The sequence below is a fragment of the Cuculus canorus genome, chromosome 3 (genome assembly GCF_017976375.1).
Source record: "Cuculus canorus isolate bCucCan1 chromosome 3, bCucCan1.pri, whole genome shotgun sequence".
Taxonomy (NCBI): Eukaryota; Metazoa; Chordata; class Aves; order Cuculiformes; family Cuculidae; genus Cuculus; species Cuculus canorus.
Genome location: NC_071403.1, coordinates 81,674,033 through 81,695,585, shown reverse-complemented (window position 1 = coordinate 81,695,585; position 21,553 = coordinate 81,674,033). Strand labels below are relative to the sequence as shown.

Below are 21,553 nucleotides of genomic sequence, written 5' to 3'. Positions count from 1 at the left end.
TGGGGAAGGTTTAGATTGGATATTGGAAAAAAATTCTTTACCGAAAGAGTAGTGAAGCATTGAAACAGGCTGCCCAGTGAAGTGATGGAGTCACCGTCCCTGGAGGTGTTAAAAAAGCGTGTAGACATGGTGATGTTTTAGTAGGCATGTTGATGTTGGGCTGATGGTTGGACTTTATGATCTTAGAGGTCTCTTCCATCTTCAGTGATTCTGTGATTTCTATAGAAATATCAGTATTTACTAATATTCAGAATTAAGTAATATTGTTTCATAGCTCAGGTTTTGATATTTCCTGCAGGCTTTCCTGATCTCTCTGCTCAGTCTTTCTTCTCTACCACATATCACCACTTTCATTATTAATACTATTTCCTTTTACTGAATATTTTTTTTTCTAATTCAAGGCCTAGAAATAGAATACCTAGATCCTTTATAAATCTATATTTGAAAATATTAATATCAACTCAAGACAAAATATTACTACTGCTTTGAAGTTTCAGAAGTAGCTTGAGAATTGGATGTCTTAGTTAATGGGTGCTTTATTTAATGTCCCCTCCCTATGAGCGTCCACCATTAATTATCTCAAGCAGAGCACCCAAAGGACTGTTCCCTCCTGCGAATCTAGAATCTTTTCAGCTGCTAGGGACAGAAACAATTTGAGTTACCTCCAGGGATTGGGGGTGGGGGCGGTTGGGGTTTTTTTGCTCATTAATCTGCCCAGAGCTGTTGCAGGCTGATTGACTGCAAGAACCTCTGTCTGTATGTTGCTATATATGTGTGCATGTGTATAAGGTAATAGAGAGTGACTGACTACAATATATGCATTTAAGCTACTCATCTGAAAATTACTGAGCATTAAAATCCACTGGGAATCACAAGACTTCTAAATTAGGTAAGCACATGTCAATCAGTGTGTGGAAATGAGTCTTAGTACAAGAGTAGCTTTCAATAAGAAGAATGAGTATTGTTCCCTGGAGAACATCGATCCTAGTTTGGCCACTCTGTACCGGCTTTTAGTATTTCTCTAGACACATGCATTGCCTTTTGTTATTGTTTTCCCCTGTATTTTGTTCCATTGTGCATTTCTATTAGATATGTCACATGTGCTGGCTATCAAGAGACACCCTACTGTGCTGTGACGAATGAAGGCATTTCAACCGAAAATAAGGTAGTGTGGGATTGAAAAGAAATGTGGACAATGACAAGTCCTGGACCGCTTGTAATTGTTTAAATGGATTTTTATTATGTTGTGCAGTAACACGGGAACGCTGAAAAGTTGGCTGATTTGACCTAAGGTTGAAGTGAGCAGAATGCTGTAGGGTAAATGAGGGCCTTTGGGAAGGATGGCATTTTTATGCTTATTGAGTATGGTCTAGTCCATCAATATATACTTTTCTATGATTAAAGCATGTATTTTAATAGTATTTAATAGTCTTTAAATGACTAAGGAGTCTGACCCATCTCAAAAAGTATAAGGCACTTTGAAAATTCATAGGAATAAATTTATTCCTATCGACTGTCAGACTTTTTGTGCCTAAAACTCATGTAGACATGCATTGAAAATGGTATTTCTATGTTTCCTTTGAATTAGAAAAGATAGAGTTAGTCTGGAAAAAGTCTATGGTCACAGGTGATTAATTTTTCATCAGTGACACTATCTTAGCAGGATGGTAGAAGTCTCTCAAAATTCCAGCTGTACAGGCAGACTTAGTTCATTCAGGATTTATATATCCTTTTTATTGCTGCCAGAGATCTGGCGTTTAGAAACATCATCTTGATTCTTTAGAATGTTATGTTAGAATATTGTTTAAGTGTTTATTTTATTGTTCCCAAATTGAAATGCTCAAATCATAATTGAGAAGAGCAGAGGGTTCAGCAAGGATCACTGGAAGCAAAGTCTCCAGTTAGACAGATGAACCAGCCTGGTATTCTCCTGTCTTTGGTGTTGTCTGTTCACATGATTAAACAAACTGTATCCTTTCAAGAGTCTGAAATTACCTTGTACCTAAAGAAGTAATCAAATCTGCCTCTAGGTAAAACCAATAAAAGAATGAATAAATAGGTGACCGCAGGACCCACCTAGCTGTGGTCTGAGTGTGCTATGCAGGCAGCTGCTCCCGGTCTCTTGGTGCCCCCTGTTCATCTCCCTTCCGCACCTCCAGACAGATCCTCTGGGACTTAGGGAAGTATGTAGGAATATCTTATCTAGGAGGTTAAACGGGATTTCTTCTCTGTCCCAGGGTCCTGTTGGTGTGTCAAGCCTGACCTGAAACCAGTGCAGTTTTCAAGAGCCGTTCTATTAACTCCATTGGCTTCTTGTTCAGTCCACCCCGCTTTTCTCTTGCTTCTTTTTTCATCTGCTGAAAAATAGGGTAGTGTTCTCTATTTTCAGTTAAAAATAGAAAAATACAGGTAAATTCTTCTAAAAAGAAGAATTTTTCTTTCACAAAGGCAATTCATGCTTTGATGGCGTCCAGCAGCAGAGGCTCGCCACCAAGAAGCTTAGAACCATCCTTGAAGCAAACAAAAAGGAAATACAAAGCTTTTGCTGTTACTATTCCTTATTTTTTAATAAATAATTTTCCTGATTTTTCTGGCTATATGGATACACAGATAAGCATCAGTCTCCTACTTACCTCAGGAGTGGGAAGTTGCAGCCCTGTGAGATGAAGGAGAACCAACATGACTTTTACCACTCACTTGCGGAGTATTTCTTAGCAATTTATGCTGCCATCAGTCCATACCAGATATTTTCTTTCTCCTTGAGATTGAATATCAGCCTAGCTCACATTTATCTGGAGTACTGGCTATGCAAGCTGGTTTGACATGTTAATTTAATTTGTGCTTCTCGATTCATACTCTTTCATTTATGATCAAATATCAGGAAAGGTTACAATTAATCAGAGCACAGGAACAGAAGCTGGCAAAGCTAATGATGTATTACAGCGTTTTGTTTGCTCTAGAGGGGCATAATTGAGGTCCTGGTGCTACAGAAAACTATTATTAGTAAGTAAAAATTATCAAAGAAAAGCAACCCGCACCCATCTCCCATTTTGCAATCTGTGTTTCTAACAGTTTTCTTAGAAGTTCTTTAAAATGAAGCATTTTATTAATGCCTCTAGCTGTAACCATTTTTTTTGGTCTGTGTGTTTGCCTTGGGGAAGAATGTGCCTTTTCGCAGGGCACTGGGGGAGTTTGAGCCTTTGCTGTTGCACTCTGGGCTTACAGATGATACTCAGTGTATGAAGGCACTTTTCAGATGCTAATAGCATGCCTGTCCCAGAGGGAAAAAGGCTCTGCTGCTGCTTGCTCAGCGGATGAACCACAGGGAATCCCTGCAGAAAAAATGCAGGCTGCTTGACTTAATGCAGTGCGCACTTCCTAATTGAAAATAAACTAATTGCTCATTGTTTAAAAAGCAAATGTATTGCTGGGCTGAGGCAGACGATGGAACACTGAGCTCTTCCTGAGGGGGTATTTACAGCCCAGCCATGCACTTGAGCAGCAGAAAGGTGTGCATGACATACTTGCCGGCTTCCCCGGGCGGCTCGGGGTTACCAGCAGGCTCTGCTGCTGGGCACAGATATTTTCCTTCACTTAGTGGGGCACAGCATCTGGCTGCTGAAATATTAAAAAAAAAAAAATAGAGTTTATTTAGCTATGGTATGCAATCATAAAAAGATCTGGTTTTAAGTAAAAATACCCATCTCACTTTGTTATTCTAGATACCAAGTTTACTAAATCTGTGAACTTAGTTATTGTATATTTTTATGGATGGCAAAATTTCACAGATGTTTGCTGAGTGTTAGTCTGAGGGTCATCTCAGATGGCAAGTGCCTGTGTCAGTACTTAGTGGATGCATGTGGGACTCTGGTAGTTTTCAAGATTACAAGACAAAATAAGGCTTTGCATCTTTCTTGGTTTTTAATCTAAAAGAGTAGCTACTGGGAGGGGAATTAAAAAGAGGCTCTGACTTTCATTGGGAGCAGGGTTTGGCACTCAGTAAGTCAGGAAGAGTTGAGCAGACTTCTCTCGTATTTGGTGGGTTGATTCAATTACTTTTATTTAGGATATGATAAAAGATACAGAATACAATTAACTTTAGGATTGAAAGCATCCTTTTTTCCTTTTATTCCAACCGCCTTGGGTTTTACATGCTGTAAGTGCAAAAAAATTTGTTCTTTGAGGTTCTTTACATAGACGTGGACTTTCAGCTTTTCAGTTCATCAGTCTCCCTGAGTGTCCCTGATCTCCTGTACATGGGAGGGGCAACCCATCAAAAACCATAGGGTGGGACCAAGTGTATGAAATTGAACAAACAGAAAAACCTGTCACCTCTGAACATCAGCTCAGGGACGAGAGCTGGGCAAAGCTGTAACTTTTTGTGGGAGGGCTGTTGCTGGAAGTCCTGCCCTACGCATAGACACACACCCTCGTGGGAGGACCTGAATGGGGTCCCACAACATCCTCTTACTCCAGAGCCGGGCTGTAGGATACTTGCTAGAAAAAATACCTTCATTTGTTCTGAGGCAGCACAGCAATAGTGTAGGAGCTGCCAGAGTGGACTTGCTTTGCTGGTCTGTGTCTCACAGTTTGCTTGGGCACCATCTTGGACACAGGGAATTTTCTCTGTGTGTGGGGACCTGATCTGTTGTTGGCGGTTGTGCATGAAATTTGGACCACTACAGGAGTCTGTGGCACTGTGGTGCTCAGTAAATTCTTTCTGTGCACAGAAGGGAGTGAAAAGAAAAGGAGCCAAGCCTGGCATAGATCTAACAGGCAGGGTGTGCTTATTAACATGTAATTTGGTTTGTTAGGCACTACAGTAAACAGCATTAAGTGCAAGGTGCAGTGATTGCTCCCGATAGCACCCTTTTCAGCACATTACCTCGGTTCTTGTAGCAGCTGTATTAGAGCTGTGTTGTGACTGTTCAGCAGGCACCAGCAGAGCTGGTGGTACTCCTTTCTCAGGCAGAAGCTTGAATAAGACAAATAACTGCCATTTTAAAAGAGTTTGAGTGGCTATATCCACAGAGCACACCTCACATATTTCTCCTGCTATCCGTAGTCCTTCCCTGTTGATACTGCTGGGACCAGCACTGCTGGGGGTTACTCAGCCGTCATCAACAGGAGAGCCAGGATGATAGTCTGGTTTTCCCCACCAGTATTGTGTTTTCCTCCAGTAAATAACATACCTGTATTTTTTCCATCATGGCTTTGGTAGAAAGAGTCACTTGTCTTTATTCTTGTGCCACACTTGGACCTTGGTTTGGAGGAGCCCTTCAACATCACAGCCGTGACCTGAATACAGACTTCTCTCCTGTCTCCCCTGCTTAAGAACAGACTTGCTTTTGGTCTCATGCCATCACATTTAACTAAATTCTTTGCTTGTTGCAACTGAAGGACTACCTCCTTCAAACCTCCCATTTATAAACACAAAATGAATGTGCTACATCATTTCAGTGTAAGGGTAAGTGAAGTCTTTCTACAGGAATACCCCATTGAAGCCACGTAATGATGACTTCTGTTTTTCCTTTCCACTGGCACTAGCTCAAGCCCACTGCCATCAATAGTAGCTTTTGTTAGGGCAGAGTCCCAGAGCCTCCTTCATGTAGAACCACATATGTGGTGTTGAAATCAACTAGACTATTTATTGGCAAAGCACATGCAAGTAGAAGACGGGCATGCTGGTTGTGCTCATCCCCCAAAAAATAGAAACAAATGAGGAGAACACCACCTCATTTCCTTTCATTCTGTGGGGGGTGAGCACAGGAAGAGTTGAACTGAGATATGACATTTGCTGAGAGACCTGGCACGATCAGGAGCATGCTGGGGCTGTCAAGAGGTATTAAGTGAAGTGTGAGTGCCTTGGCATGAGGAGGGTCAGGTGAGGATGCCACACCGGTAGCCCCTCATTGTTGCCCTGCAGTCACTTACATACCTCCCTTTCTCTCCACTAAATGCAGGATTGCCCCATTGTCTGTGGAATGTTTTCCTAACTAATCCCATTAGGAAATTAGAGTTTCTTAATGACAGTGAGAGGCTTAGTGTTTTGCATGAGAGAGTGGATGGGTGCCTGAATGAACTGTTTTAATAACATGTATTTTGTGCTCTCGATAGAAATTTCATAACATTTATGTTGAATGCATATGTCTGGCATCCTGGGGAACTAGAGAGGTCCATCCTTTCTCTTCAAAGCACTTAGCTCTCCAAGGCTTATCAAATTGTTTTAGGAGTAGGAGGTACCTTTCTTGTTTAGTCCAGGATGTTTTCTACTTCCATGCCTGATTAAATGAGTAAATATGCGGGGGTTTTTTATATTGTATCAATAAACCTACGGCAAAGAGATTAAAACCTCTCTCCTTTTCAGGGTCTATGCGGAAGTACCTTGTAAGGGATTGAACCAGGGCTCTTAGGAGCTAGGAGCAGGAGGTTTCACTGGCTTGGCAGCCCCAAACCCACATCCTCGAACAGCTAGGAAAACAATCATCATTCCTATTCTTTGGGGAATCACAGGAAATTAAATTTCCTTGCAATTGCTGTATATATGAATTACAGCTATTTAGAGGGACCGTGGTAAGGAAGGGTTAGCTTTGCTTTGCAGTGAAACGGAGAGAACTTACTGACTGATGAAGCAAAGCAGTAGTGCACAGCATTTATTATTGATACTCTTAAGAGCCAGTTAGGGCTTTGCTCCTTTCAGTAGCACCGAGAGACTTATTGCAGAGCTAGGCCAGGGGCCATCGGGAAAGTCCTACCCTACTTCTGTGGGGCTGAGACCACCATCACCCAGGTTTCCCGGTCAACTTTCACCCACACAGCCCCATGTTTTCTGGCCACCAAGAAACATAACATTTGTGCATTTGCCTGCATGGCTGAATCCATCCCTTGTTATGTGAGGAGGTCAGAATTAATCCCTATCTCTCCTGCTGTAGCTTAAGAAAAGGGGAGCAAGGCTCACTGCCCAGGCCTGAGGCATCATCCCCATGCAAAAGGGTGGCCTTGGCATCAGGTTCAAAACTAAACTGTTATCCTGAAAAAGTAAAGGTCCTACTGGGCGAAATTCACATTTACCTCTGTCTGCATTGATGTTAAAACACGAGAGTGCAATATATCAAAGAGCAATTTGAAAACAGAAGAGCAGTATGCTGTTGAGTAAGCCTGCTGTATATTTTTAAGAAGGGAATGTACAGTATGCCAGCTGATGTGCTTTTATTTATCTGATGTTATTTGAGGCTCTAGAGAACTTGAGACATCCAACAGCTGCATTTGGGTGCAAGTCCAGTGGGAAACCTTACAAGTACTGGCATTGATCAGATGAAGTAGTACATGTCTAGAGCTGATGGTTTAAAATGTGACTCCAGTAGGCCTCATAGATTCACATCCGAGAGGGTGATTGAAATCAATCCAGTGCCATTGATCTGCAGCTGGCTGTGATTTGTGGAGCTGCATGGATGAGTGGTGAATATGAGCTACTAGCTGAACTACCAGCTACTTCTGTTCGAGCCTTGAAAATAAATAATCTTCGACCAAAGACCAGCCACGATGGCATTGGGCTAAGGTCGAAGCACCTCTGCAAGTGCCATAATGTACCCAGCATGCCCCTAACATTAAAATAGAAAGATCACAATGCTGGAAGTTGAAGAAGGGCTAGACAGCAAGGCAATCATAAGAGATTTCAGTAAAGTGGAGAAGACAGCAGAATTAAAAGAGATGGAGAGGAAGTGGGCAAAGAGACTGTCAAAAGGGCAGGAGATTTGGAGGGAGTTCAGAAAAGGGAAGAAAGTCAGAGGGAGTTGTGGAAGATGAGACCAGTGAAGAAAGGCCAACAGGAGCACGTCTGCTCTATCTGAAGAAAATATGTCCAAAGGAGATACAATCACCTGCAAACACACAGGAGGGACTTACAAAGCAGCCAGCAATCAATTTTCAAATAATGGACCTGATTTTTAAATGAACTAGTAAAAAGGAATGAGGGTGGAATAAACACCTGATTTATCATCCCATCTTTTTTTGCAGCAGCAGCTACACAACTGTATTTTCTTCCTTGAGCTTCTCCTCTCCACCTCATGAATCATAAAGGCAGGGCAGCACCTTTACAGCTGAGTGTTTCCTGTGATAGAAGAGGTTTTATAGAGCTGCCGCCCTCCTCATCCAGCTGCTATTTCAGGCAGATGCTGATCAAGGGCTTACCAAGTGCTGCTTGAAACAGCCATGAGGCCAAGGTAGTGGAGTGTTCTGATACAGCAGAAAGGCAGAGGACTTTTTCAGGACAGGAAAAGCAACTGAACCTCTATCTATTTCCCTGGGACGAGGAATTTCTCCTTGCCTCACACTAGGTTTCTGGAATTCTCCAGAAACTCTGTTCTGAAGCAATAGAGTAAGCAAATACCTTTGTCTCTTTCAGTTTGCAGTTCATGCCTCCTTCCACTTTGCCTTTGAAACCTCTTTTGCTCTGACTGTCTCCTCCTGTGTGCTCTTTGAACCTTCCCCCTCCTTAGGAGGAAGAAAGCAGACAGAAGACAAACAAATGCACTCTTAACAGGAAATAGCAGCTAACAGAGTTGACCAAAAAGTTCACTTTCTGTAGAGTAAATTCTGTAATGATTAGCTTTACTGGGCAGCCAGATTGACCCAGGTCTCTCCAGCAATGTATGAGCTGGGAAGGTCGCATTGCCCCCAACAGCTTCCAGTTCTTTGCTCACACAGCATTACAGAGAATTCTTTCTCTTCTCCACGCTACCTGCACTAAGACCAAAGGAGCTGATCCTTCTTCCTGTACCTTGAAAGGAGTCTGGCTGTCACTATAATAAATCCCACTGGAGTCTGCGGCCAGAAGCTAGTGAGCTACAACCACCCAGCCTTAAACCCAGGTGCTTCAGGCATGTGGCTCTCTCACAGCAAACTATTTCTCTCTGGAAGGAGGAATCACACCATGTGAAAATGATGATTATAGCAGCTGATGTCTGACACTGTTTTTAAGCAGAACCCTTTACTTATGCAGATGAAGGCCCTTAGACCAGGTTGGAATTAGTTCTCAGCTCTCCATCTGTTTGCATCACATGGCATATGAATAAATCCCCATTTCACTGCTACTGGGTGAGATGTAGATATGAATTTAGCAGGGCCAGGCTCTTGGCTGGGCTGGGTTGTCTTTTCTCAAGATCTGGCATATAGATTTGAGATGCAAAGCTATGCGTTTGTGTCCTCTCATGGTGTGTTGTGGTATAGCTCACCTCTTACACCATGTGCCATCATCTGAGCAAAGGTGTATGCTGCTGCAGCTGGGAGAGCATGGGGCTGTGAGCTTTCATTGGACGCACCTTGCAGCACGAGCAGATCAGCAAAGAGAAGAGTAGAAAGTAGGACCTGGGCTTTGTCTCCTAGAAACAGAAGCTTTCTATGTTTCTTAAGGTGTTATGAACATATAAAAATTAAAAACTGGGTTAATTTCTTAAAATCTCAGATCCTGTGAGAGGAGGTCAGATAAGTGCTTGCCTTGTGTAGATCTCAAAGATGGTATGTGTGAAGAAAGAAAGTAATATTTGTGTGGGTATTTGGCTAATAACATCTATTAAATTATCTATCTAGTACAGACAATGGCTACAGGTTGCGACAAAGCATAAATACATTTTCTTTTCCCTTTTCTTTCCTGTTTCCCCATGACTTCTTCAGATTTTTTCACCATGTTTGGAAAGAAGAAGAAAAGGATTGAAATTTCTGGGCCCTCTAACTTTGAGCATCGGGTCCACACTGGCTTTGACCACAGGGAGCAAAAGTTCACGGGACTACCTCAACAGTGGCACAGCTTGCTGGCAGACACGGCAAACAGGCCAAAGCCTATGGTCGATCCCTCATGCATCACTCCCATCCAGCTCGCACCTATGAAGGTATTGTGCAAAGCCTCCTTTGTATTTTCTGACCTGCCTTCAATTGCATGTAACCTTGACAAAGTAATACCACTCTGCCCACCAGAGTTGAAGTTGCACTTGGTCTCAGCCCAAGGATCCCTGCTTCCACACCCGAAAAGTGCCCACCGTGGGATGGGGGCGACTGTTGGGCACCTTTTTTCCCAAATTCTGTATGCAACTGCAACTTGGTGAAAGACTATGTGGTTACTCTGACATAACCGCTTTTGTATACTTCTCTCTCTATTGCTAGAAGTATAAAGGAGGCCAGAAGTGGGTGATGTGTTGGGCTTGGTCACCAAGCACCAACAAACAGAAAATATTTATCTGTGTCACAGAGAGCAGCTATCCCAGGAGACAGGCACAGCTGGGGAGTGTCTGAGTACAGAGAGAGCTGCAAATCCAAATATCTAATAGTAAAGCTTGCAAGGAAAAAAATGTTATATGTATAGAACTTATACAAATGTCCCTGAAGAACATGTCATGGGTTTTGCAGGGGCCTTTCCACTCCTGGGCTGCAGAAGAAAAAGCCACAAGTCCCAGTGGAGGCCCAAAATGATGCTGCTCTGCAGCTTAAAACTCCATGATAATTAATTTAAGAAGAATGCTTTAGGCAAAGGCAGTTTGGAGCATGGGAGAGAAGGAAAAGTAAACCAAAGGAAAAATATTAAATTGCTTGTTCAGCCAGGCAAAGAGCTCAAGGAGGAATCTTATTGCTACCCACCACTGCCTGGAGGTATTAACGCAGGTGATGGAGCTGAGCAGTAAAATGAGGGAAAACAACCCCAGATTGTGGCTTGGGAGGTTCAGGCTGAACAGCTGGGGAAAAAATTGGGCTGAGTGGGTAGAGCAGCAGTAGTGTCCCAGACAGGACATCAGCATGGCTCTGGGATCTCTGTTCTAGGAGGCTCAGGGTTCTGGTAGACAATTTTGCCTTGATTTAGCATTGTTTCTGGGATTGCACATCCCAACATTGCAGTAGTCACACCTGTGTGCTAGTGGTAGCCTGTACCATGCTGGCCATGTAAATTTCGCAACTGCAAAATAAATCTAGGATTTCATTTTCACATGGATTTTTCTGCAGCAAGAGAAAATCAGGTAATCCTGAGAGCACAGATTCTGTATATATAACTGATAAGTGCTCTTTGCTAAATTTACATTTAGTGCTTGTTCCTGAAGGACACCCATCACTTTCTGATCAGGACTGCTGGTGTTGCTACAGGACAAGAGGGAGAAAACCAAAGTCATGATTTTTTTTTTGTTATAAAATATCTTACTGTATAATAGAGGCCAAGAATAATGAGGAAAAAAGTAGACAAGCCTTTTCCTGGTAGGGGAGGAGAGCAACTTTGTTCCGCAGCCCTTCTTAACCCCAAAATATCCATGTATAGTTTGACATGAATGCACAAAGATGTTTGAAGATTAAAAAAACCCAACAGTTTACTATCTTACAGCAGTACTATCTCTTTTCTGAGGTTTTGGATCCAGAAATTCATCAGCTTGAAAAGTTTTTAAATATATTAGCTTTCTCTGCACTGTATGGGCAATACGACATTGGTCTCAGCCAGCCAATGGTTGTGTGCAATGTTCATGTGCAGAGTCTCGTTGAATCAATACACACTGCAGAGTGTGAAGGATTAAGCCCCAGATGAGTAATTGCTGCACTTTGAAGTGGAGAAAATCACTGTCAGTTGTTTCCAAGAAGTCGGTTCTTGCTTTTCTGTCTGTGTATCAGTGCCTACATATATCTATATGTCAGGGGTCTGTATATATGCATATACCAGGGAAACACTTCTGAACTAAACCATCCTGGGCCAGGAAAGGGCTGGGACTGGGAGCCAAACTGCAGCTCCCAAGATGAGCTTGTTCTTCCAGTGTATCCTTGGGCTATGGTGGCCCTTAATGCAGTTGTGCATCCCACTACATCTTCCCAGGACGCATGTCCCAGGGACAGGATGCATGCAACCTGGTACCCATCTCACAGAGGCTGTGGGGCAGAGCTAATCTGCAGAGGGACCCTTCCATCTGCATAGGTGGAAGATGTGGATTTCGAAGCAGATGACCCAAATTGCAGTTAATTGCGTGCCACCGCCCCAAAGGTGTAGTTAGATGAGGAAATGGGGTTAAGGCTGAAGAGTTTGAGAAATTGTGTGTTCACCCTCCAGTTACTTTCCCTATCTGAGAATCATTTACAGCCTATGGAAATGGGCCTCCATAGTTTGCTAGAAAAAACAGGTTAGTTTAATAGCAACTAAGAGGCATTGACTGTCATCTGAGAATTTGCTTTTAACTCTATTGCAAGATACCATTTTACTGCAGATTTACTAAGAATTAACATGCCTTGTTTTGATATAAATTAACTTATGGAGAGAAGCTGAGTTGTAGCCACTTTATGAATATTTAATGTTGCTGAACTAATTCACTATAAACATTTGCTTTAGATGATTTTTTCACTGGGTGAACATGCAACAACACCTTTAGTTCTGTTGAAAGGTGATTTAGGCACTGAGGATTTCATAACCTCAATGAGAACTGAGATTTAAATATGTTTGGTGGCAGTTTGGGGAGATAGGAACCAAAGGCTCCAAGCTCTCAATATTGTTTATAACTTTTCTCTTTTCCACCCAGCAGCTGATAGTTTAATTAGCACACTTGTGAATGCACTGAGGTGTATCAGAAGATTCATAATTGTGTCCTGAGTCATGGTATTAAGTCGGGCTCAGGCGCTTGGCCAGAGTTAGTTTTGCCTTGGCTTTGGGTCATACAGCAGCACTGTAACTCTGCCATTCTGCACTCCCAAATTTATTCTGTTCAATTACTTCAGTATTGACTATAGCTGTAAGGTGTGAGGCAGAAGTGTTCTGCTAATAGGTTCTCCTTCGCAACTGAAGAGTAGACTGAGAGCATGATTTCTGCTTTTTTTTTCAGACAGAACTGGTATTTGCTTGCTTTGTGCTTCACCCAAAGCTGAAGCAGAGGAAGGGAAAGAATTTTTCTTGACTTCTGTAGGTTTTGTAGCTTTCCAAGTTAGTGGTATTTGCTTGTTTCTCAGTCTGCAAGGCAGATAGGATTTGCTGGTAGATTGAGTATCCCTTTGGGTAAAACCAATAAATGGTAAGTATTCTCACTGCTCCATCTATATTCAAAGGCAGCAGCAGCAGTGATGAAGAGGAAGCACCCTGGGCTCCCAAATATCCTGGGGGATGGCATCACCTTGCGTCTGCATTGGCTGGGTTGAAAGGTTTGTAGTGCTTTTGCACCTGGGTAGCAGCAGCTTGTCGTGGTAATATCAGCATTTGAATCCAAGCCTGAGCTGACTGTACGAATTCCTTCATTTTAAGTACAAGTAGAAACAATAATAGGATTCCCCTTCTTGGTGCGGGTGACCCAGATACCAGCAGAGTATTGTGTGCTTCAGATGCTAACAAGAGTCAGTAAAATGTGGCAGAAAATTTCATGAAAAATAGAAAGAGACGATGATCTTGATAGATTTGGAGTGTGGAGAGAGGCAGTTTTTAGAATAGACTGATATTTTTCACTGAAAACATCTCTGTGGAAAAGTGTGAACCGTCTGTGTCTTCCTGTACTTAAAAGAGGCTTTGTGAAGTGTGAGATCCTGATGCCAGTCCTCTTGGCCCTCTTGCTTCAGTACTTTGTAGCTGTCCCGTGTGTACCTGGAGCTCATGGTTTGCATTTTTGCCCTCAGCACACAATGTGCTTGGACTGTCATCACCATTATTCTACACAGGAGCCTCAGTTTGTTGCCACCCTTTGATTTTTTTGAAAGCTTCGGAATCAATAACTAAGCAAATGTGTTGTTCTTAAGCAGCAAAACTAATTTTTCATGGTTCTCCACTCTGCTCAAAATATTAGGAAAACAAACACCAGAACCCTTATTTGGGGGATTTTTGCCAGGAGTTTAGCATTGGCTTTGTAAAGATGCTCTGTTAAGATACTTGTATGTCTGCTGCTGTGAGAGAGAGCAGGACAGCCCTGAAGACTTGTTAACAATTTGTTCTTCTGTTTCCCGGTGCAGCAAACAGTTGAGCGTCCTCCCTTCTGTCAGTTACTGGAGGAACAAATGCCATTTGTTTCTGATGAAAACCCACACTGGGGTTATTCTTCTCTTGTCTGTGCTGGTACATGTATGAAGTCTACATCACTTTGCTTTTCTTGATGCTTTGTTTAGTCTCACCTATCCACGCTGTCAGCAAGCCAAGGTACCCATCATGAGGCTTATGTGGTGGGGTTGCCGTTGAGTAAAGAGCGAGGTGGCTGTATTTGGGTGGCCAAATGGCATCAAGAGTACTGAATCCTTCCTGCTAGGACGTCCACATTTCCTTCTCCACTGAACACACTGCAATGAATTCAACCGTGCTCATGTAGTGGGAGTTTCAGGTTTCCTGAATTTTATCTCCCATTTTCTTCCCTCTAAAACGTGTGGCAGAAAGGGAAGAGGACCCTTGCTGCCCCGTGTCTGACATGCACCAAGATGAGCATTAGTTCAGCTTGGCAATGCAGAGAGGTTAGTGTTCAGCCAGCAAAGGCAGAGCAAAACCTGAGCTTAACATCAGTGCTGTATTGTTGGTGAAATGAAGGGAGCCTCTTCTGTGCATGTGGGTTGACCTACCTTAAAAGTAGAGAAAACAACATCCTTCCCATCACTTCAAAATACCCTTGAATGCCCCGCGGCTGGTCATTAATTTGAGATGCATTTTAATTGTACCATTAACCTGTGGCAGGTCATTTACCTGGTATCCTGCAGTGTGTGGATCTCTTATTTCATCCTCGTGTTTCAGTTGTCTAATGTATAGGCTTCGCCTTCTTACTTCTAGGTCTTTTCTTATGTCTGCCTTTCAAGCATTGACCCCAATACTTGTGAGTTAACTGTGAACTTCAAAACCTAAATTTCTACTGCTGTATTTCAGCTTATATTACACAGGAGAAAAAGAATCAGAAAATTAGTTATTGGTCATGGCCCTTCTAATAGGTCTGACATGAAAACCAAAGCTTCTGCTGACTGTGCATGTTGACAGAACGAAAAACAGATATGTCTCTTCTCAATCCTGTTTGGCCCCATAAGGTATTTCCAGCAATGAAATTCAAGCCTCATTTAAGGTGTCATTTTTTTTCTCTACACTTACATGTTTTTCTTCCTTAGATGGAGGACACTGAGCATTTGTTGAGCTATGCACAGGGGTGCTGAGTGGCCAAATACCTCAAAGATGGGAGCTAAGCAGGGGTCTTTGTCTGGGATTGGGTGTTCAGCTCTCATTTGACAACCCACAACCTTCTCCTCCCATGTGGGAATTGCATGGGTGAGATGCCTGACCAGGAAGTGGGTGGATTTAGAAATAAAGAGCTGCTCAAAGGCTTTGCTTGCTGCTTGTGGGCAGATGGACAAAATGATGATTTCTCTGACCTCTCCTTGATAGCTCCTTATTTTTACTTATTCCTCCTGTGGTATCTCTCTAGATGTGACAGTCTGAGGTTCTTGCTTGAAGAAGGTTGAGTCCCATTCCACTAGGGTACTGTGAAACCCTGGTGCCACTCTTGCTGGGACAGCATCTGAAAGGCTGCTGACATCTTGTGGGCCTTCCTTGTAACCACATCATGAAAATTCATGCTTAATAACTCATATTTCCTGACTATATGCTTAGCAGTCACATACTCAGCCTGGCATGTGCTCAGCTGGAAGGAGAGAAGGTGAAGGGAGTGTCTCCAAAATGGACAGGATCTCTTGCAGCATAGGAAATTCTGGGTAAAAGGAGTATGTTTTGCCAGCAAGCATGGTTGAGAAGCAAGACAGCAGCCTGAAGGGACTGTAGGATCTCAGCCTTTGGAGTGGGCAGGATTTGATGGATGGTGCCCCTAGGAGATCAACTGGACTTTGATGTTAGCCCTGCTCTGAGCAGGAGGTTGGACCGAATGACCTGCAGATGTCTCTTCCAGCCTCAGTTCTTCTAAGATCGTCTACAGGTAGTCAGATTTGCAATTGTCCTGTAACACAGCCCCATTTTCAATTTATTTTGATCACTAAATGTGAATACATTTGATGCTATGTGGTACTAGAAGAAACTACAGCAACATACTTAAGTAGAAGCTTTTTCTTTGAAAGGGATAATGCTTCGCTCCTGGTTTCCCACGTTTTAAGTGACAATACTTCAGTTAATCTCCGTACCCCACTGCAGAAATACAAGACAAATATGCCACCTAGTGTCCATAGATGTGTCTTACTGCTGACATTCTTTTGGTGTGAGAAGAGCCAAGCTGGCAATTTCGTGTGATCTTGCAGGAAATCGATCACTCTACAAATAAAAATCAGCCGCAGTACGAATAAGTGCAAGAAGTATACGGCTCAGGAGATTTTTACAAGTTATATCACCAGGTTAACATGTTCTCATACATACTGCATTGTACAGAGGAAACTTTTGGTTTTATTTTTGATTGTCAGATTACAGAAAATTGCAGGTTTTTACCCAAATCCTTCAGAAGAATATTGCTGCTGCCTGTGAAGTTGAGCTCAACAAGAGAGAAAATAATAAACGTATGGGAAGAAATTTTTCAGATGAGTAGTTTGTTTTATGGAAAATACAGTTTCACTTTAAAGAGTTTCAGCTGGAAGAGAGTTTAGAGATGAAAAATGGTTTGTTTCAGTTTTTTTTGTAAAAATATTTAAATATTCTCATTTCAAAGATCAAAGCAGCCTTGGATGTGAAGTGTCCCAGGAAGCAGCCCAGAGCAGGGAGGTCAGGTGCAGTGAAAAATTGCCCAAGGACAAAAGCTGGGGGAGAGCAACGCCTTTGCTTCAGCAATACTAGTTTCTCCTTTCCTTGCACCCTCTTTGGGTCTTTTCCATACCTATATCCACGTACATTCAGTGACATTAATACTTCTTCATCTGTGTCGAAAGTATATTAACTAATGCATGGATTTATTTACTACAGTGTCATCATAAAATGAAGGAAGCACCTCTTCTCATGGTGCTTTTAACTGATGCATACTCAGTTCTTCTTCATAGTTTTGAGTTTCTGGCGTTCTGAACAGCAAAGTTCTTGAGGAGCTTTTCAGCAGTAGTTCTTTCATTTTCATACCATTGCATTTCACGCTGTTGAAGGACTTTATCCATCCTGACTTGAATTCTTTTTGTTGGGCCTCATTTGGAGAAGAAAAAGCATCATTATCATTTCAGATTAACTCAAAACACAAAACGTTCCTCAGTGTTTCAGTTCAACTAATGAACTGGAAAATCAATTATTCACGTAATTTTTCTGACCAAGATATTTGTCCCTCATAACAAACCCCTCAGGTTCAGCCAGGTGTGCTTTGGAGGATCTGTCTGTAGCTGAGTTGTAGACACCAACATCAGGGCTTACAAGAGGGACATGTCCATCCTAAAGAAACACTGAGATTGCCAGTAAAATACCCTCTTCCGTCACACAGGATAAGTACTGTAAGTGGCAAAACAAGTTTTTCATATTCTGTATTATTTCTATCCTTTAAATGTGCTCAGATGACCCAAGAGTAGTGCCTGCAGAAATGTGGTTTTCAGAAGTGGTCCCTCTAGTTAACCCAGATAGCACAGGGTAGGGAATGATGCTTTAGTCCACCTTGCTAAACTTTTCTACATTATCCACTGCAGTAAGGCTTAAAGTGCATCATTTTGCCCCTCTACCTTGGAGGGGTGATAATCAGTTATCTACTGGTCATGTCCTTCATTTAAAATGTCTCTGACATCCCCAAAGGAGTTTGCGCTATCAGTACCCTTCTCCTGCAGACACTTGGAGGCAGCTTGCCTGCACCTGCATGGTCCTGCTGAGCTCTTCCTGGAGTAGCATCAGAGTCTGCTGTCTGCAGGGTGAAGATCTAAGGATGTTGTTCAGAAATCCTTCATCATCTGAGTAAGCTTTATTTATGCAGCAGTTGGCATTGATTTGAATTAGTCTGCTCACATGAGAAAGGTACTTTACCTGGGCCTGCAGCAATAATAGATAATAATATTGATTGCAGACTTCTGCAAGTAAAAGTAGTTTTCTCTGATATAATCAGCAAAAGAATGTTCTTAAGTGTTTGTATCAGTACCATGATTTTAAATAATATTAGTATTGGAGTAATGTTAGCGTTGGAAGGAATCTTCAGTTACATTGATGAAAACTTGCACAGGTGAGCAGGACCTACGCTGAGTAAAGATTGAAAGTAAATGTAGGGGGTTCGTGGTCTACATCTTCTGAGGCAGACTAGGCTGCTTTAGAGCTCAAGAAACACGTTAACCTGTAGGTGTGCCCATAAAAGGGGCAAACTTGGTGTCAGTGTTTCAGAAATTGAATCAGGTCTCCTCTGGGAATATTCTTCAGGCAGTGCTGTATAACCTGAGACAAACCAGGAATTAGATCCTGAGCAAGGACACTGGTAATCAGGTTCTTTTTTTAACATGGAAGTTAGTCCCTGAAGACAGATCTGTAGGAAGCTGTTCCAGTAACTCTTATCACTTGTCTGTTCTGATAAATGAGCCACTTGCACAGCTTGCTGCCTGAAGGTGGATGGCTTTTGCTCCAACGTTGCTACGATGGCTGTTGTTTCCTTCACTGTTCAGCCAGGCTTTTGCCTCCCAAACTTTCCTTGCAATGACTCCTAAGATCTCTGTGTCCCAAAGCAGGATTTGGGGCAGGCAGAGTGGTGCTTCTGGATGGCTGCTGTGGCGGTAGGATCCATCTGGCAGCGATCCCTCAGTGCAAAGCATAGAAAATGAACAGTAAGGTGTAAGCAGTAAATGCTTTCCTCAGTAAACATGTGGGAAGACTGAATGTTTTATACAAAGCTTCAGTCACAGTCCAGCAAGCTCTTGCTTTGGCTCAACTGAGAAAGTTGATGGAGTAAAACACCGTGGGAGATTTTGTATTTCCATGGACCATCCAAACCCCCAGCAGCGTTGCTGAAGTCACTTGAATATAAAGTTGTATTGATATTAGAAAATCTTTGCTCATTTTGTTGGTGTCTGGCAGTGGGAAACACTAGGTGGCAGCAAGGAATCTCTGAAATTAATCTCCCTACATGTCAAAAGTGGACTCGGACTACTGAAGTGATGAGAAACCTGCTTGAGCATCCTGATGGCATTTGTTCAAGGTAGACGTTTTAGCCTTCTTTGTAACAGGCCTGTGGAGAGGATTTCCACAGTAAAATTGGAAAATTGGTCACACGGTGTTTGCACTCCACATTCACATTAGGGCAGTGTTTGCTACTTCCATTTCCATTTAACCATGTAATGACAGTAATTGTTCAGCAACTACAAATTCTGCATGTCTCCATGATACACTTGTTCCTAGATCTACTAGTGAACTTGTTTCAATCCATTGTATTCCAGAATAGAAACCATACTGGTCATAGTCCCATTAAATTGTATTCTATATTATAACCAAACAGTCAAGTTTATTCAGTCCCAGCAGACTTAGTTCGTAAGCAGACTTAGTTCTAAGCAGACTTAGTTCGTAAAGGCTAGTAAGTAGGAGTTGGGGGGAAATAATGTTGCCAAGCATCTCACTTACCTGTGGAGCCAAAGCTCTGTGTATAAATGTGGGGGGTTTTCTATCTCCTGCTCTGGCGTGATTAGGTCTGGCGTTTGGTGGCTGTCTAGGAATCTGAAAACGCTTTGCTGCTCTTTCTTCTCTTGCTCTTCACATAGAATCCAATTACATTAAACAAGTACTGTGTATTACAGGGAACAACACTGGCTTGTCTGCAGAGACTTTTAAATGGCTTTTCTGTTTTCTGTGGGATGAACTGCAAGGAAAGGCAGCTCCCTTTTCTCTTAGTAGCAGCAGCTGTATGGCCCTTCTCCTTCTTCTTGACTTTCTGTGCTGTCGGGGGTGTTGGAGGAAGGGGACGGAGCAGCGCTTTGTTGGGCAGATTAATTTATTAAGCGTGTCAGGACCAATCTGCCGCTGGGGACAGAGAGCACTTCGCAGTGGCGCAGCCCAGCAAATCGAATCAAATTGAGATTACCCTAGAAATGTTTCAGCAGTTTCCTGTAAATGAGATATTGTGGTGCTGTGCCGGGCATCGTGCCTGTGAGTTACTCTGCTGCAGAGAGTCCTCTGAAATCATCTGCCTCGGTTTTTTCCCATTGAGAAGGTGTTTGATTTGCACTCATAATTTACAAGAGTGAGTAATTAAAACATCAGCTCAGGAAGCTTCTCATGTCTTTCCTCTCACCCACATGGTAAATTTGAGCTACCCATTAGATTTTTGCACTCTTTGCTCCATGTCCATGTTTGCAGGTGAAAATCGCTCAGTAGGAGTTAGTACCATTTAATTAGGGCTTTCCTGTTACTGCACTTCCCATTTAACAATAATTATCCTTGAGAAGGAAAAAAAGCATTTCTTCCTTGATAGAAAAAAATCCTGCAATTTACCATGCATCTGAAAATATTTTGTTCTTATTTTGCTAATACAAGTTCCTGAATTCCCTGAAATCAAAGACTGAGCTTTCAGGAGAGGATGAAGGAGCCCATAATACTTAGAGACATCCATCGCATTAAAAAGCACACCTTATGTGTCCGTGGCCAGGAACACACAATTTTAATGAAGTACCTTGAAGCTTTCTCACTGTTTTTAAGGCCGTGGGACTGAGGCATTTTTTGGCATAGCACAGGCTGCAGCGTAGTCCCTTCTTTTGCCAGTGTGTCCAGTGCACGGCACACAACATCCCACCCTCCCTCACTATGTTAATCCCAATACGCAGGGCTTTGATTGCAGTGACCGTCTCAACCCTGAGTGGCACTTTGCTGGGCTCATGGGATATGAGCCCCATCGATCGGCGAGATGCCAGCTGTGCAGCGCTTGGGACTGAGGGACTCATCAGCATCTTCTTCCGCTCACTGCCTTCATCTGATGATTTATGAGGTGGGAAGGTAATTCACAGTCCTCCGCCATGGCGTGCAAAGCGCAAGGAGCTTCTCGAGCTGGCCTCTGTACACTCTGAAACAGAAATGTTGATGTTGTCTTCAAGCATCTGCTGTATATAAAGCGTCTTTGCTGTGATAGATCACAGCAAAAAGTAATACAGTTTAAACTGTTTCTTTTAAATTAGCAGACTGTCAAAGTCCTCATTTTAATTAAAAGCAGGGAGATGACTGCGACCACAGTAGAGTGAGCCAAGAGCCTCTGCCCTCCTAAGGAAGCACCCCACTGCCAGAGCTGTCAGATGAAGGCAATTACTTTCCTAGCATTAAATTTTATCACACTGGAATTTACTTAAGTATTTCAGAAAACTCAGTCAAACCCCAGCCAGAACTCGTTCACTGAGAAAAAAGTGCCAGGATCATTAATTGGGTTAATGCTCCATCAACCTGGCATTTGTTAATGGGCATGTTTAGGGCAGGAGGGGAACCTCATCTGGTGAGATGTCGTCTGAGCTACTGGTTTACTCTGCAACTTTATGAATTACAGACTATCCTTCTCTTCAGGCTTTTTTAATTGGCTTTATTGGTCAAGAGCAAACAGTATCCTCCATGGTGGCAGTCAGTACCTCCATACTGCCATGGTCATTATAATAAACAGACATGATGGTGAGGCTGAAATGATGGCGCACTGTCTTTTATGCCACCCACTTTACTGTCAGGATCCTCTCCCCATGAAAATCCCACACCAAT

At 42.6% G+C, this 21,553-nt stretch overlaps 1 protein-coding gene across 5 annotated transcripts in view; it reads left to right on the top strand.

Moving 5' to 3' along the window:
• The window catches only part of PAK5 (p21 (RAC1) activated kinase 5), a 140,719-nt gene that overhangs the window by 89,985 nt on the left and 29,181 nt on the right, over positions 1-21,553 (top strand). For 4 of the 5 annotated variants that reach the window (XM_054060916.1, XM_054060917.1, XM_054060919.1 and 1 more), the window contains one exon: positions 9,673-9,887. In XM_054060916.1, coding sequence (XP_053916891.1) covers positions 9,673-9,887 — 215 coding nt within the window. Of the gene's footprint in view, positions 1-1,089; positions 1,166-9,672; positions 9,888-21,553 lie in introns of those variants that run through there. The other variant, XM_054060920.1, reaches the window with a different exon arrangement.